A 15,358-nucleotide genomic window follows, 5' to 3' on the forward strand; every position below is an offset into this window, starting at 1 on the left:
CCTTCTTTTTCATATTCCCCCATATGTTCCACTCCTTAGGTTTATCCGGTGACATTCTGCTTTGGAATATATTGTGGATATATTTTGCATAGATCATGTTCTGTAGGAGGGGTTTAAAAATTGACCTTTATAAAACAGCCTCCTTCTTTCTGGCCCAATCTGTTAGAGCATTCTTTTTGTTGTTGTTTTGTTTTGCCTTTTTATAGACCAAAGTCCAATCTTAGACTTGGTCTATAGTAATCTCTGTAAAAATGCCACAAAATTTATCCTTGCACTTGCGGACCAGAATAATATTCTATAGTACTAACCTCTAGAAATTTAGAGATTTTTAGAATCTCTAGAAATACATACCACATAGCACTTGAGAGCTTAGTGGGAAAGATAATTGATACAGCAGTCTTCAATAATAGTGTGAGAGATCACCCATACTATTATGGAATTGCTCTGAATTTGGATAGCTCTCCTTTACATCTCTATCCCTTCTAAATTTAGTTATATTGATTGTTGGGAACTAGAAATACTAGTACAGAAATCCAAGAGGCAAATATTATTTTGACTTGAGAAAGAGAGAGAGAGTTTGTTACAAGTGCTGTTTTTGTGTTTGTTAAAAGACAATCTAGGATTGTGTTTTATTTGAAACCCACTGAGAGACATCTATGTTAGTTTTATGACCCCCAATCGCATAATAGTTCTAGGAGAATTACTGTTCATATCTCAGGAGTGAGAATATAAGTATTTTGATGGAAAGAAACCTTTCTGCTGTGCAGCTGATACATGTTGCATTTATTTTCATGATTTTTCTATGGCTACAAGCTTAAAGTTTTTTCAGCAGAGTTTCAACAAATGTGGTGATTTTAATTTGATCATTAGACATTATCTTCTCTATTTGAATAGGACTAGAAGCTGAGAATATGTTCTGGCCAAGCACTAGGGTACTATCCTCACCCTCAGAGAGTTTATGATCCAGTTCAAGAAAACGAGTTTCATGCCCCTAAACACAGACAGTAATCCGTCTCTAGGAAAAGAGAGTATATTAAAGGATAAGAGGAGAAGCCTGGAAAGACTTACCACAGAGGAGGAATGGAAGGCAGTTCATCTGCGCTTTGAAGGTCCTGTGTTGGATCTGTAAACAGAAGTGACAGCTGACAATTTCCGTTGTATGGACAGCATAAGCAAAAGTGCAGGTATAAAAAAGTTCAAAATGTGCTTTAGGGGGTATTCATAGTGGAGGAGGTTATACATAATCTCTCTACTTTCTACTCAATTTTGCTACAAACCTAAAGCTGCTAAAAAATAAAGTCTATAAAAATGTATGCAGGTATAATTAACACATGGGCAGAGGAGTCCAGTGGGTTATACAGTCCATGGGGTCGCAGCGAGTCAGCCACGACCGAGTGGCTGAGCATGCTCCCACACATTAAACACATGAAAATCTAGTTGTATTAATAATAAATATAGCAAAATTCTGTGAAAAATGTGGGTAGGGAAACAGTTGGATTCCAGAAGAGCATTTATGGAGGAGGGAGTGGAAGGTAAGATTTCTAGGATCAATGAAAGTTAGCAGGTTTCTTTCACTATGATTTTTACAAAGACTTGTCCTGAGGCAAAAAAAAAAAAAAACCCTCTTAAATGTTTATCATTCAGACAATTATGGAATATTAGCCCAAAGCATGTGTGATGATTTCAGATGGGGTTTGTAGGAGAGTGTTTCGTTACAGGGATTTATCCATCAGGGTGCTGGAACGGGTTCCTTCTGGCTTGCAGGAGCCCAGCGTGTACATCTCTTCCCAGCTCCACTGAGTGACATCATGCTGGTAGCTTCGAATCAACCATGGTAGGGAATATGAACACCATCAATGTTGGCAAGAACTTTTATTTTATTTTTGAACTAGATCTTTGTCTTATTAAATTAGATCAAATGGAACTTACAAATCAAGTCGTCAAATCAATGTGGCAAGCACTTTAAAATTGCCACTTTTTTTTTCCCTCCCCAAAAGCTACTACTGAATATTTATCAGGATTTACCTTTATTTATCCTTTTAAAGAATTTTTTTGATGTGGACCATCGTTAAAGTCTTTATTGAATTTGTTACAGTAATGCTTATGTTTTATGTTTTTGGTTTTTTTTGGCCATGAGGCAGATGGAGCCTTAGCTCCCCAACCAGGGATCACACCCTCACCCCCTGCATTAGAAGGCAACATCTTAACCACTGGACCACCAGGAACGTCACTACCAGGATACCTTTAAATACACCTCTCTCCATACTTTCCTCAGATCCACATAACATGAATAGCTTTTCCTGAAGGGTACCTACCAATCAAAGAGGTTTCCACTTCCCATCTATCTTTCATGCATTCCTACACTCTGCATTGCCAAGACTTACTTCCCATGCGATCATCACGCTTATCACTCATAAAGGACTCTGCTCTCAGACTTTTTACCTGTTACTGACAAGCAGTGAATGAATGGGTCACTCTAGTGGGTATTATCCCTACAACCCTGTACTTGAATCACTATCTTTCTCTTTAAGACCCAAGTCCAAAGGCTAAAGGGCATAGATGACACAATTTAAGCCAACATCAGTATACACAATTCTAATTTAATTCTGGCTGAAACATTTCAGCAGAGTGAATTCTATAAACAGGAGCAGAGGCACTCGGTGGATAGCCATGTGGGCCTGTGGCTCTAGATTTTTTTTTTTTCCCTTTGGGGAACTCATTTCCTAGAAGCTTGGATCCAGGAGAGAATATGCAAGGTGGGTGGAGGTGGCTTCTCTCCATTCTGCGGGAACACATGTTCCCTGGCACAGAGAGCAGAATCTGACAGACCAAAATGTAAGCGTGTGTGTGTGTGCGCGCACACGCACGCACAAATCCATATACATAGAGCTGAAAATAAAAGTCATCTATCTCCTTTCAGAAAAGATAGTTATTTCAAAAGAAAAGGAGATTGGTATTATTAGTAGTATGACAGTAAGCACACTTGTACCGAGCCTGAGTCCTGCGTGAGCGCACATACACACACATGTGTTTGAAGTTTTGGGACGATCTTTGCTGTTCCAGACTTTGGGGATTATGCAACTAGAGGGAAGGAAGGGATAGTTGAAGAAGTGAAGCTAATGTGCGTCAAGAGGTCAGAACTAAAATAGATATACCATTACCTGGCAAGTGAAATCAGACTCGCCGCACACTTTGTAAGCACTGCCTCTCAGGAGAACGGTTGGTTTTGCTGGTACCCTTCTTTCTCAGTAGCTCTGAGGCTCTGGCCCCCTTCCTAATGTGATGCAAAAACCACTTTCCAGCAAAGAGAAGGAAAGGCTGAGGCAAGGGGTAAGAAAGGAGGAATCTTCTACGAAGTTATAAACGCATCTTAAGCTGAAATTAAGAGGAACACCACCTGGTAGGAATGGAAGTAAGCACCAATTAGTGTTTTACCTAATGAAGCTCATTTCTTAGGTTGAATAAACAATGTATTTATCAACTCATTGTTAATATAGCATTTTTCCAGCAGAGGGCATACTTTACATTGAAATAGATCTAAAAAGGCCTTCAAGGAGGAGGCTTTTTTTTCATTTGAAATTTTTTAATTTTTTTTTTTTTTTGGCTTCTAAATGGTTTAAAAATATTTTAAAGTGTTTAAAGTTCCATAGGATATTAAATATATAATTTCCAAGATTCAGGTTAGTATTTCTGCCTTATTAGTAAACTATTCAAGATGTGATTGTAGAATGAGGCAGTTTTTTTTCCATGTCTTATAGACTGCTCTTAGACACTATTATTATAAGAAAAGCTGTTCTTTATGTGTTGTTTACAAAATTATTATCAAAAATCCTATCTTTTAACAGAATAAATATTGTTTTTCTTCATTCCAGCAGTTTCATAGGAATAACTGCTTTTCTTTAAACAGAAATTACCAGCATATTCTAATCCATTTCATAGCTACCTTTGATATTTTCCCTAAAGGAAATGACACCTATCTAAAGTTAACTAAACTTGTTATATCATCTAACTCTAATATTCAAAGCTCATGTAAACAGCCACTTCATGAGAATTTAAGATTTCTTTCTCTTAAAGATTTATTTATTTGATCTAACAGAATCATTCTCACAATAAAGGAGAAAGTAGAAATTGCTATCTATATTTTAAAAAGGTAAAAAGGGTAAGTCACTTGTTAGCAGTGGCTGAGCTCAGATCTGGAGACTAATTTGTTTGACTCCACAGCACGTGTTCTTTTCATGGGAATGCCCAGTCTCCAATTGACTATTTATCTGAGCTATTTTAAAATCATAGACACATGACTTAAGTCATTAGGACATAAATCCAGATTGATACTGTGAAAAGTACAAAGAATGACATGTGATAATCCTATATAATCAACTGTAGGAACTCTTGGTTTATAAATTGAATAGGTTGGTTTAATTTTTTCATCATATAACACTTTTTTGATCTGACTTTTTGGTGTGCGTGTGTGTGTGTTACATGATTTTTTTTAGGTAAATGCATGAAGAAAATCTCTGGAGAAAGCATTCTCAATGTTATAAAGAAACAAAATATTTTCTTTAATTATTAGAGTTATTTCCTTTAGTACTTATGTTTCTGTGAAAGAAAAAATATATCAAATGCATAAGAAATTGCTGCTGAGGAAACAAAATTATTTTTGTGGTGAAAAACTGGAGATGTATATATCCTTAAAATGACAAAGATATAGACTTCTCTGTGTTCACTTTCATTTTAATAATGATGACTAACAGAATTACTGCAATTAATTTTATCCAAGAAGGATAGAAATGTTCCTCTTTTGTGTGCAGAGAATATTTAGAACTTAGAACTGTACTCCTATATAAAATTAAAAAAAAAGACAATGTGGATATTTAAAAGTAAAGTAAATGAAAATTTGTGGATGAAATCAGAAATGTCAGTTAGCAAAATAAAATAATCTCTAATTTTTTTCCCTGGCAAGATAAGCTACTTCAAGATTGTTAGAAAAATTGACATTATAATGCAAATGTTTGTATGCTTAAAAAAAAAAATTCATTCCAGTTAACTCTATGGATATAGTATTGTTCACTTGTTTACAAAGCTTTTAACAGATCATCGGCATGCTTGACATTGGGCAAAAAACACTGGAATATTAGACTTGGATTCAGAAAATGAGATTCCCAGCTCTGTTCCATTCTAGCTGTGTGATATGGATAAATCATTTAACCTCTCTGAGACTTGGTTTCTCACCAATGAATCTGAGGTGATAATAGGTATCTACCACAGAGGATGCTGAGAGCTTAAAATATCATTTACATCTGTGTAAGCATTGAGCTCAGTGTCCTCTGACACATCGTGGATTTGTTTGCTAAACCAAAAAAATCCAGATAATGAACTTAATTAATAATATCCTATTTTGGTAGTATTTTTAATAGTCATACATTATTCATGCACGTTGCATTAAGCAGCTCTCTCAAGCCTTATATATGCTAGAACAAAGCTTGAGGAAAATCCTGACTTTACATATACATAGAGTAAGTTTAAGATAATGATTTAACTGCTGGTGATTAGAAAATGAAATGAAAATCAAGTATAATTTTCATCTGGATTATACTTAGTGAAAAACTTAAAGATACAGTGTTTCATTTTCGGTAATATTTGGTAGTATTTTTCAGTGTTTTTGGCATTGTCTTCAGTTCTCTATACCACATTTAAAACAAGTAAAATGCATGTCAAAATTCACTTTTTTTTGCCTTAAAAATCTTGCTTTATCTTTTTAGATCTAGAATTATCCTTGCAATGACATTTTCCCCACCTCATTTTACACCTTGCCTTTTCCTTACAACTCATATTCTCTTTCATCAGTACATCTGCCCAAAATGCTCTTCTACTTGACAGTTCTATCCCACACTCGCCTCTGAGCTCCTAACAAGGCATACCTCTGGGAATTGCAAAGTGCCATATTTAAAATCTCTCAGTGAGATATACAGGTTTTCCCGTGTGATCATAAGGGATTCCTCAAATCTGAGTTTCAGAGCTAATCTATGACAACTGATAAGCACAGTATTTTCACATGAGTATATTTGTGTTGTGCTAATATACTTAAACAGTATGCAAGTCCATTGAGAATTTTTTTTTATAAATTTCTTATCTTCTTTCTTTTAACTTTTAAGAAAGCTATCTTATATATTTAATTGGTATTGGCTGTAATTCCATTACGTTTCCCAAGCTAACTAGGCTTATCCAAGTTGGAAGGGAGATGTCACAGCCACACTTCACAGATGCTCAATGGAATAGTAGTCGGCAATAAAAAGGAACAAATTACTGATATAAATAACAACGTGAATACATCTTGAAGGTCTTATTCTAAATTAGTGAAGCCAAACATAAAGGCTACATATTGGCTCAATTCATTAATATGACATTCTGAAAAAGACAAAACTCTGGGGACAGAAACCAAATCAGTGATTGCTAGGGGACAGCAGGAGGGAAGTGACAATGAAGGGGTTTGAGGACAAATTTTGAGGCTAAACTCATCAAACTTATCCACCTAAAAAGAGTGATTTTTACAGTATGGAAATTACACTTCAACACAGCAGACTTAAAAAAAGAAATAACCGGTTAAAGAAAAAGAAGATACTGTAGTTTTAAGGAGTTATATATTGTGCGTGTTTAAACATGTTTTATTGATAACATACTGTGTCTCTTTATCACCTGTTTCCAATTCCAGTTTAAGTATGTGACATCCAGACTAGTTTTACTTAGCTTCATGGTGCGTTCATGCTCAGTCTTGTCTGACTCTTTGCAATGCCATGGACTGTAGCCCACCAGGCTCCTCTGTCCATGGGATTCTCCGGGCAAGAATACTGGAGTAGGTTGCCATGCCTTCCACCAGGGGATCTTCCTGACCTGCATGAGGGGATCAAACCCACATCTCTTGTGTCTCCTGCATTTGCAGACAGGTTCTTTACCCCAAGCACCACCTGGGAAGCCCTTACTTAGCATAATCTTACTTTAATATAATTTATTTAGTGCATGTGAGAGCTCTAGCATAAAATAATAATCTCACAAGTATAAATATTATGAAATATTAATTTTAAAGATGGTTTATTGTTTCTTATTTATTTATTCATTTTAGACCACACTGCCTGGCTAGATAGTTCCCTGACTAGGGATTGAATCCCAGGCCCTGGCAGTGAAAGCGCTGAGTCCTACCCACTGGACCACTAGAGAATTCCCAAAATATTTTTAAATGACACTCTTGTCTTAGTAATCCACCAAATACTTGAATTTTATTTCATTTTTCAATCACCAACAAGTATATGCAAAGAACTTGTTGTACCTAACATTACTACATGGTTGTCAAATACTGTGAAGTAAACTGTGCTGGCTCCATTTTATTTTTATTTTATTGAAGTATAGTTGATGTACAATATTTATATAGGTTACATGTGTGCATGTGTGCTAAGTCACTTCAGTCATGTCCGACTCTTTGCAACCCTGTGGTCTGTAGCCCACCAGTCTCCTCTGCTCATGGGGATTCTCCAAGCAAGAAAACTAGAGTGGGTTGTCATTCCCTCCTTCAGGGGATCTTTCTGACCCAAGGATCAAACCCGCATCTCCTGCATTGATAGGCAGTTTCTTAACCACTATGGCCACCAACCTTATATAGGTTACAGGTGTACACAATTTTTAAAGGTTATACTCCATTTATGGTTATTATAAAATATTGGCTATATTTCTTGTAGCTTATTTTATACATAATAGCTTGTACCTCTACTAGCCTAGTTTTAAACAAGGGGAAGGAAGTTAGGCTCATAGCATTGCCAACAGCAAATTTCACAAGTCTTTTAATTCCAAAACCAACATCTGTAACCATCTTTCATTTATTTTTACCAGTTTAGCAATAGTTCTGATCCTTGCGGATTGGATTGCATAAATCCTTGGAAATGAACTGTAAGGAGGGAAGCCTTCCGTTGCAGGAAGGAAGGTTTTTCAAAAGGAATTGATGCTGAGTATTGAAAAGAAAAAAGAAAAAAATCAGGATTAATAAGTGAAATGTGCCCTTGCCACTTGTATTAATTGTAATTCTTGATGGAAGCTTAGTTTAATTGTAAGAAAGAAAAAAATAATTTCCAACCTCATGTAAGCTTCTAGTGCCACCGCAATGCTAGGTTTTCCTGATAGTCTGAGTAAATTCTTTGTGAGATTTCAGTTATATGTATCACTGAGTTGCTGCTTTCATAACTTATCAGTAGAACCATGTTCTTCATTAATTCATTAATTTTTCTATAACATTAATTCTCTACCATTTTACATGCAGATGACTCAATGGTTTCTACATAGTACTTACGTTTAACTGACAATATCAGGCTCAGATATTTTTTTGGACAAAATTTACACAAATGGGGACAACAAAAGTCGTAACTCCTTACAGATTTGCATGAGCCCTCATATTGGATGTATGGTACTTTAAGTAGGTAAATACATGTTATTTGATTCAGTCCCCGACAGCTGCTCATTCATAGTGGAGTTTTTAAACATCGCTTGCCAGAAACTCGTACCTTTTATTCGTGATTGTCTGGATGTACCTTCTCCACATGCATTGAACTGTATGTACTGTGTGCTGTAGAGGTGTGCAGTTAAAATACGTTTATTCTCAGAAATATTTTTAAAATATTTTAAAATGTTTTCCTTTGCAGAATCAGACACAAGTTTGGCAGAAGGAAGTGTCAGCTGCTTAGATGAAAGTCTTGGACATAACAGCAACATGGGCAGTGATTCAGGCACCATGGGAAGTGATTCAGGTACTGCCTAACTGTTGTGTAAACCTTAAAAAGTGTGAAATAAGACACCATATAGTGGAATGCATGGGGGCTGTTCATACCCTCCCTAATGTATTTATGCAATTAAAGCAATTCTTTTCTACAGTTGAAATAGTTTTGGAACTTTGCCATTCACTTTCTTGAAAAGTACAACTCACAAGTCTTAGACTCAAGGTCTCTAATTTTGATCTGGTACATAGCTTTTTGGTCTGGCATATGCCACATTCCATAGAACCATGTAATCTATTTTATTTATGTGATCTGTTTCAATTAATTTGACTGCTTTTAAATTATATACTCAATTTTATACATTTATTTCCAACCCCTGCATTTTAAAAAATTAAAATACATTATAAATAAAAGTGATATAAATGAAATGAGTATGACTATAGTTAATGGCATTTAGTGAATCCCTCTTAAGCATTAGAATATACACACATAGTTAAAAGAATTTCAATATTTATAAACATCTCTTTAATTGAGTTTGCAAACTATTTTCATCACTAAATGAGAAATTTACTAGATATTTCCCAAATTGTTCTTTGTATCAGTTTAATATCCCACCCACTTCCCAGGTAGTGCAGTGGTAAAGAGTCTGCCTGCCAAGCAAGAGATGTGGGTTCAATCCCTGGGTCAAGAATATCTCCTGGAGAAGGAAATGGCAACCTACTCCTGTATTCTTGCCTGGAAAATCCCATGGACAGAGGAGCCCGGAAAGATTACAGTCCATAGAGTCACAAAGAGTCAGACACAATTTAGCAACTGAGCACACACACACACACACACACACACACACACACACACACACACAGTAAATAAGAGGGCCTCTTCCCATCTCCACACTTTAGCAAGACTTCCTGTTATCAGACTCCCTAACTTTGGTCAGTCTGATCCATTTCTTATCTCTTCTTTCTGTCCTTTGAATGTGCATTTCCATTATTACTACTGAGGTGAAATGTTAACATTAAGAATGGGTGATGGGCCCTTGCACGTCTTTCTAATATTTGTGTGTTTGAAATATTTTATAATTAAAATTAACAAATCAGTGCAAACAAAAATCAGTGTTTTGCAATATGGCCAGCAAAGAAGCAGCAGCAAAATGGCAAATTAAGAAACTATTCTTTATTGGTTCTGTGACTGAGTTATAGAAAACACTTAGAAAATATTGTGTACTTCAGACTACCCTGCATTGTCTGAAGGATTATAGAGATTGACATCTACAATAGGCCTAAAAGGGCAAAACAGTTTACATAAAGATGGCCATCTGCCCTGAAAGCTTTCCCAAAGAAAACGTACCACCTCTTTTATTTAAATGCTCTTGTCTCTTAATAACCCCCAAATAACTTAGAACAAGTTGATTTGAGGAACCTCAATTCACCAAATGTCAATCATAACTTTAATGTTGATTAGAAAGGGTTAATTAATTTTCCGTTCAATTTAGTCAGTGTTAATGTTAAGTTCTTGGCATGTGCATATTTCTGTGGCTTTTATTTGTTTTTTCTGTGCTTGTTATACAACTGTTAAATTTAATAATTAACATTTTTATTAAATGCTATTGATACTAGAACTCAAAATACACTCTAGCTAATATTTAACATCTTTATGATTGCTTTAATCTTCTGGACCTTCTCCTAATTTTTGTTTGCCTGAGTAAGGGCTTTTCGACAATATTCATTCATTTAATAACTATCTAATAGATATCCTCTATGTGCAGGGCATTTTGTCTGTTTAGCACTGTTAGCAAATGCAACTATTTACTGATTTTCAGTCTTCAATATGGCATGAAAGGCGTGATAAATCTGAATGCAACCTACTTTTAAAAAGCAAATACATTTCCAAAAGCAAATACATTTGAAGGCAAACACATTTTTAAAGGGCAACTCATTGAAGTTCTGGATGGTTAGTGCTTAGGAATAAAGACTATTGGGTATAAGATTGCATAGTGGATAGCAAAATTCTGAAATCATAAAATTATGAAATTCCTTTCTTTCATGTGCATGTTCTAAGTTGACATACAAATCAGTTTAAGATAGGTTTATGTAAACTGCAAATTGTTAAACACACATTGACTCACTGAAAGCATTGCAGTGTTTGGGATTATGTTTTAATTTCTGAAGTTGACATCAAAGGGACCCTATTCCACACGCCCTTTGTCCACATTTAGAGGTGACATTATGAGGCATCAGAATCGTGGATGTGACATTATGTTCCTTCATAGTATTATTATGCCATAGTAAAGCATAATTAGTGGTACTTTTGACGTTCAAATATTTTAATTATACCGTGAGAGGCTTTTTTGTTCTTCTGTTCCTCATTCTCAGAGAGATATACTCCTTCTTGCAAAGTGACAATGTTTTTGGCAATGCACATTGGCCTGATATGTAAAAAGTATTTCCTTACTATTTTGAGGTAATATCTATTAATATTTGTCCAGCTGGAATGGTGTATTTTTCTGAGGTTACATACTATAGGTAAAGGAATACTTTGTCATTTTCAAACACATGCAGTGACAGACCTTTTCTCTCCAAGAATAACTCAGCTGTCAAAAATCAATGTGAGAATGAAATTTGCCACATGGTGTAGTTTCAATAGAATGTTATTATTTAAGCCTTATTTGATTTCATTTTTTGACCATTTGTATAGTATAGTATAATTTTAAGGTCTTTGATAAATACTTGTTATAGAGGATGGGCACAATATTATTCAAAGCCTGTGCATACTTTAAATACCATTTTCGTTATTGCATTTAATTAATTTTGCTTTTTCGAAGAGAGCCAAAAAGAAGCAAACAACAAACAAACAAAACCCAAACATTTTTTTTTTTATAAAGGAAATTGGCTCCTGGCTCCCTGACACCAGCCCAATTCTCTCCTTCTGGTGACAGACAAGAGAAAATTCTCTTTTCATTGCGTATGTGGATGTATTCTTCCATTCCTGTGTCAGAGGATGTGATAAGGCAAGAATCAGGCTGAATATTTAGCACTCACCCAGCTCTTTTTCTTTGGATGCTATCCTCACAATGAATCCAACTCTGATTTTTTCCATATTCACTCTGAGCCTCTCTTTTAAACTTGAGGCTACCAATCAAGTTTCCTGGACTTGACTCAGAAAAATATGGATGATATTGAGCTATCTGGGCTTCCCAGGTGGCACTAGTGGTAAAGAACCCCCTTGCCAATGCAGAAGTCACAATAGTCATGGTTTAGATCCCTTGGTCAGGAAGATTGTCTGGAGTAGGAAGTGACAACCCACTCCAGTATTTTTGCCTGGAAAATTCCATGGACAGAGGAGCCTGGCGGGCTACAGTCCATGGGGTCGCAGAGTCAGACACGACTGAGCACAGCACAATGATATTCTTAAGTCAACTTGAATCTTATGTAAATATAATAGAGGATGGGTTATTATAATTGCTATAGAGTTCAAAGACAAGCATGGAAAGAAAACTTGTCAATGTATGTTTTTATTTTTAATTTAATTTTAATTTTTTTCCCCACAGATTTGTGTTTATTTCAAACCTCCTCTACTGTATGATATTTGTTATTCTCTTTCTGACTTACTTCACTCTATGTAACAGGCTCTAGGTTCACCCACCTCACTACAACTGACTCAAATTCATTTTTTATGGCTGAGTAATATTCCCCTGTATATATCCACCACATCTTCTTTATCCATTCTTCTGGGTTTTTTTTAATTTATTTATTTTAATTGGAGGCTAATTACTTTACAGTATTGTAGTGGTTTTGCCACACATTGACACAGATCCACCACGGGTGTACATGTGTTCCCCATCCTGAACCCCCCTCCCATCTCCCTCCCCATCCTATCCCTCTGGGTCATAAAAGCTGGTGATCTTGAATGAGTTCTTCCTGACAATCCTAATAAATGACTCAGCAGATGAGCCAATGATAACGTAAATGTATTGCATATATGTTTACTCATCCATACAGAAGGCAAATTTCCTGCCAGGTTAGTAGATGACTCTTACTAAGTGGTATTTGGTGTGAATTTTCCTACCTGTTCAGATAGTGCTATCACAGCAAGTTAAAACCCAGTTAAACAGAATCATCCAGTTGCTGAAATGGAACAATCAGCAACTTTTTTGAAGGTAATGGGATTCTGTTAGTTTAATTTTATTGCACTCATTGATAAGAGAGAGAATGCTTACTTCATGTGTAATGAAATACTGATAAGTGCTGTCATTTCTTTTTTTTTCTTGTGATTACATAAAGCAAAAGATGGGCTTTTAAATTGATACAATATTTATTTTACTGCATTCCACATGATAAGTTATACATTTTTAGATCTTTTCCCTTGACTAATCTAGATAAACTCAGTCACTTCTAAAAATATATATTTAAACCAAGATATACTATGATGATTTTATTCTAATGTTTATGAAATTAATGTATGTTAGTATGTATTTTATCAGTATTTTAAATGTAGAGATCTACGCTAGCTGAAAATATTTTTAATGTATTGTGCTTTGAGTTTCAGGAAAACATTAATATGTGGAGACATACCTATAAGAAAGTAATAAAAATCACATTCAAAGCTAAATAGCAAAATTAGTCACAATCCAGTATGAACCAACAAAATGTTTTTCATCTTTCACTGCACACTTACAGATTGAAGGCTAGCATGGAAAAGGCTAGCACCTTTTCCCTAAATACAGCTTCTGTTGAATCTGGTTGCCTTAAATGGCAAAAATTAGTCTGGGGGAACCATTTTTAGGTATTTGGTTTGTCAGGTAAAGTTTTGCACATGAAGGAAAGTAGCATCAGCTTTAGTATTTCTTTGCAATAAAAAGTCTGAGGGAGAAGGTAAGGGTGGGACGTTCTGGGAGAATAGCATTGAAACATGTATATTATATGTGAAACAGAACACCATTCCATGTTCGATGCATGAGACAAGGGCTCAGGGCCGGGGCAATGGGATGACCCAGAGGGATGGGATGGGGAGGGAGGTGGGTGGGGGGTCCAGGAAGGGGAACACATGTAAACCCATGGCTGATTCATGTCAATGTATGGCAAAAACTATTACAATATTGTAAAGTAATTAGCCCCCAACTAAAATAAATAAACTTATAAAAAAATTTAAAAAATTTTAAAAAAGCAAAAAAAAAAAAAGTGAGAGGGAATATAGAACAAGGAGTCCTACTTTCCCAGTCCCTCTTGATTTGTTGGTGAAAGAGAATTGGGTGGAGTAGAATGGTTCCACAAAGAAATGGTAAGTCTGAGGCATTAAGAATCATCAACTATCAAGCCTGCAGCGCAGTCATTTCCACTTGGCTTTGCCCACTCTCTGAAAAGACTTCTCTGTGTTGCCCCCTCCTAGTCCTCCATCCTGTTAATCCCTTCCCTCTCCATTCCCATGCCCTAGGCCACTTCTAGAATGCTTGGGCTGTATCCTTGCAAATACAGAGAGCTGACACCCGTTTGGTACAGAAAACAGAAAATGGATTGGTTTGGACACCATATGAAAGGAGATTTAAGCTGCAAGGGGCCCATGTTCCATTTCAGGCTTCCTAGCCTTAGTTATTTTGTTGTCTGTTTCCTTAATTTTCTTCCTTTTAACCTCCTTCAGATGATGAGAGTGTGGCTCAAAGAGCATCCCCCGAGCCAGAACTGAATCTCAGGCCTTACCAGCTGGAAGTGGCCCAGCCTGCCCTGGAGGGGAAGAACATCATTATATGCCTCCCTACAGGGAGTGGGAAAACCAGAGTGGCCATTTACATTGCCAAGGATCACTTGGACAAGAAGAAAATAGCATCTGAACCTGGAAAAGTTATGGTGCTCGTCAATAAGGTATTCAGACAGCACATAAATAGAACATGCTTTATTTTCATATTATTTTTTCTGAAGCATTTGTATAGTGATGTTTGTAACAATAGATCACACAGATTTAATTAGGAAAAATGTCAAAATGAGTAATTTATTTTAAATCTTTGTTTTTTCAGTTCTCTCTAATATCTAAATTATTAGCCATTAAAGTAGATTTTTTTTCCTATTAAACCAGAACATGAAATCAAAGAGCTGTACTGACGTACTGTTGTTCAGTTGCTCAGTCATGTCTGATTCTTTGCGACCCCAGACTGCAGCACGCCAGGCTTCCCTGTTCATCACCAACTTCTGGAGCTGGCTCAAACTCATGTCCATTGAGGCGGTGATGCCATCTTGTCCTCTGTCATCCCCTTCTCCTCCTGCCCTCAGTCTTTCCCAGCATCAAGATCTTTTCCAATGAGGCAACTCTTTGCATCAGGTGGCCAAAGTATTGGAGCTTCAGCTTCAGCATCAGTCCTTCCAATGAATATTCAGTGTTGATTTCCTTTAGGATTGACTGGTTTGATCTCCTTGCTGTCCAAGGGACTCTCAAGAGTCTTCTCTAACACCACAGTTCAAAAGTATCAGTTCTTTGGCATTCAGCCATATTTATTGTCCAGCTCTCGCATCTGTACATGACTACTGGAAAAACCGTAGCTTTGACTATACAGACCTTTGTAGGCAGGGTAATGTCTCTGTTTTTAATAATGTCTCTAATTTATACTGATGTATAAA

The 15,358-nt window shown here is 36.1% G+C and overlaps 1 protein-coding gene across 1 annotated transcript in view; it reads left to right on the forward strand.

The window, feature by feature from the left end:
• IFIH1 (interferon induced with helicase C domain 1) overlaps positions 1–15,358 on the forward strand; it is a 57,215-nt gene that overhangs the window by 18,785 nt on the left and 23,072 nt on the right. Inside the window, exons 4-5 of the mRNA XM_081581590.1 lie at positions 8,682–8,786; positions 14,388–14,608. Of these exons, the coding sequence (XP_081437716.1) occupies positions 8,682–8,786; positions 14,388–14,608 (326 nt within the window). The remainder of the gene's footprint in view (positions 1–8,681; positions 8,787–14,387; positions 14,609–15,358) is intronic.

This window comes from Giraffa tippelskirchi, chromosome 3 (genome assembly GCF_054371585.1).
Source record: "Giraffa tippelskirchi isolate mGirTip1 chromosome 3, T2T-mGirTip1v1.2.pri, whole genome shotgun sequence".
In the NCBI taxonomy this organism is placed as follows: Eukaryota; Metazoa; Chordata; class Mammalia; order Artiodactyla; family Giraffidae; genus Giraffa; species Giraffa tippelskirchi.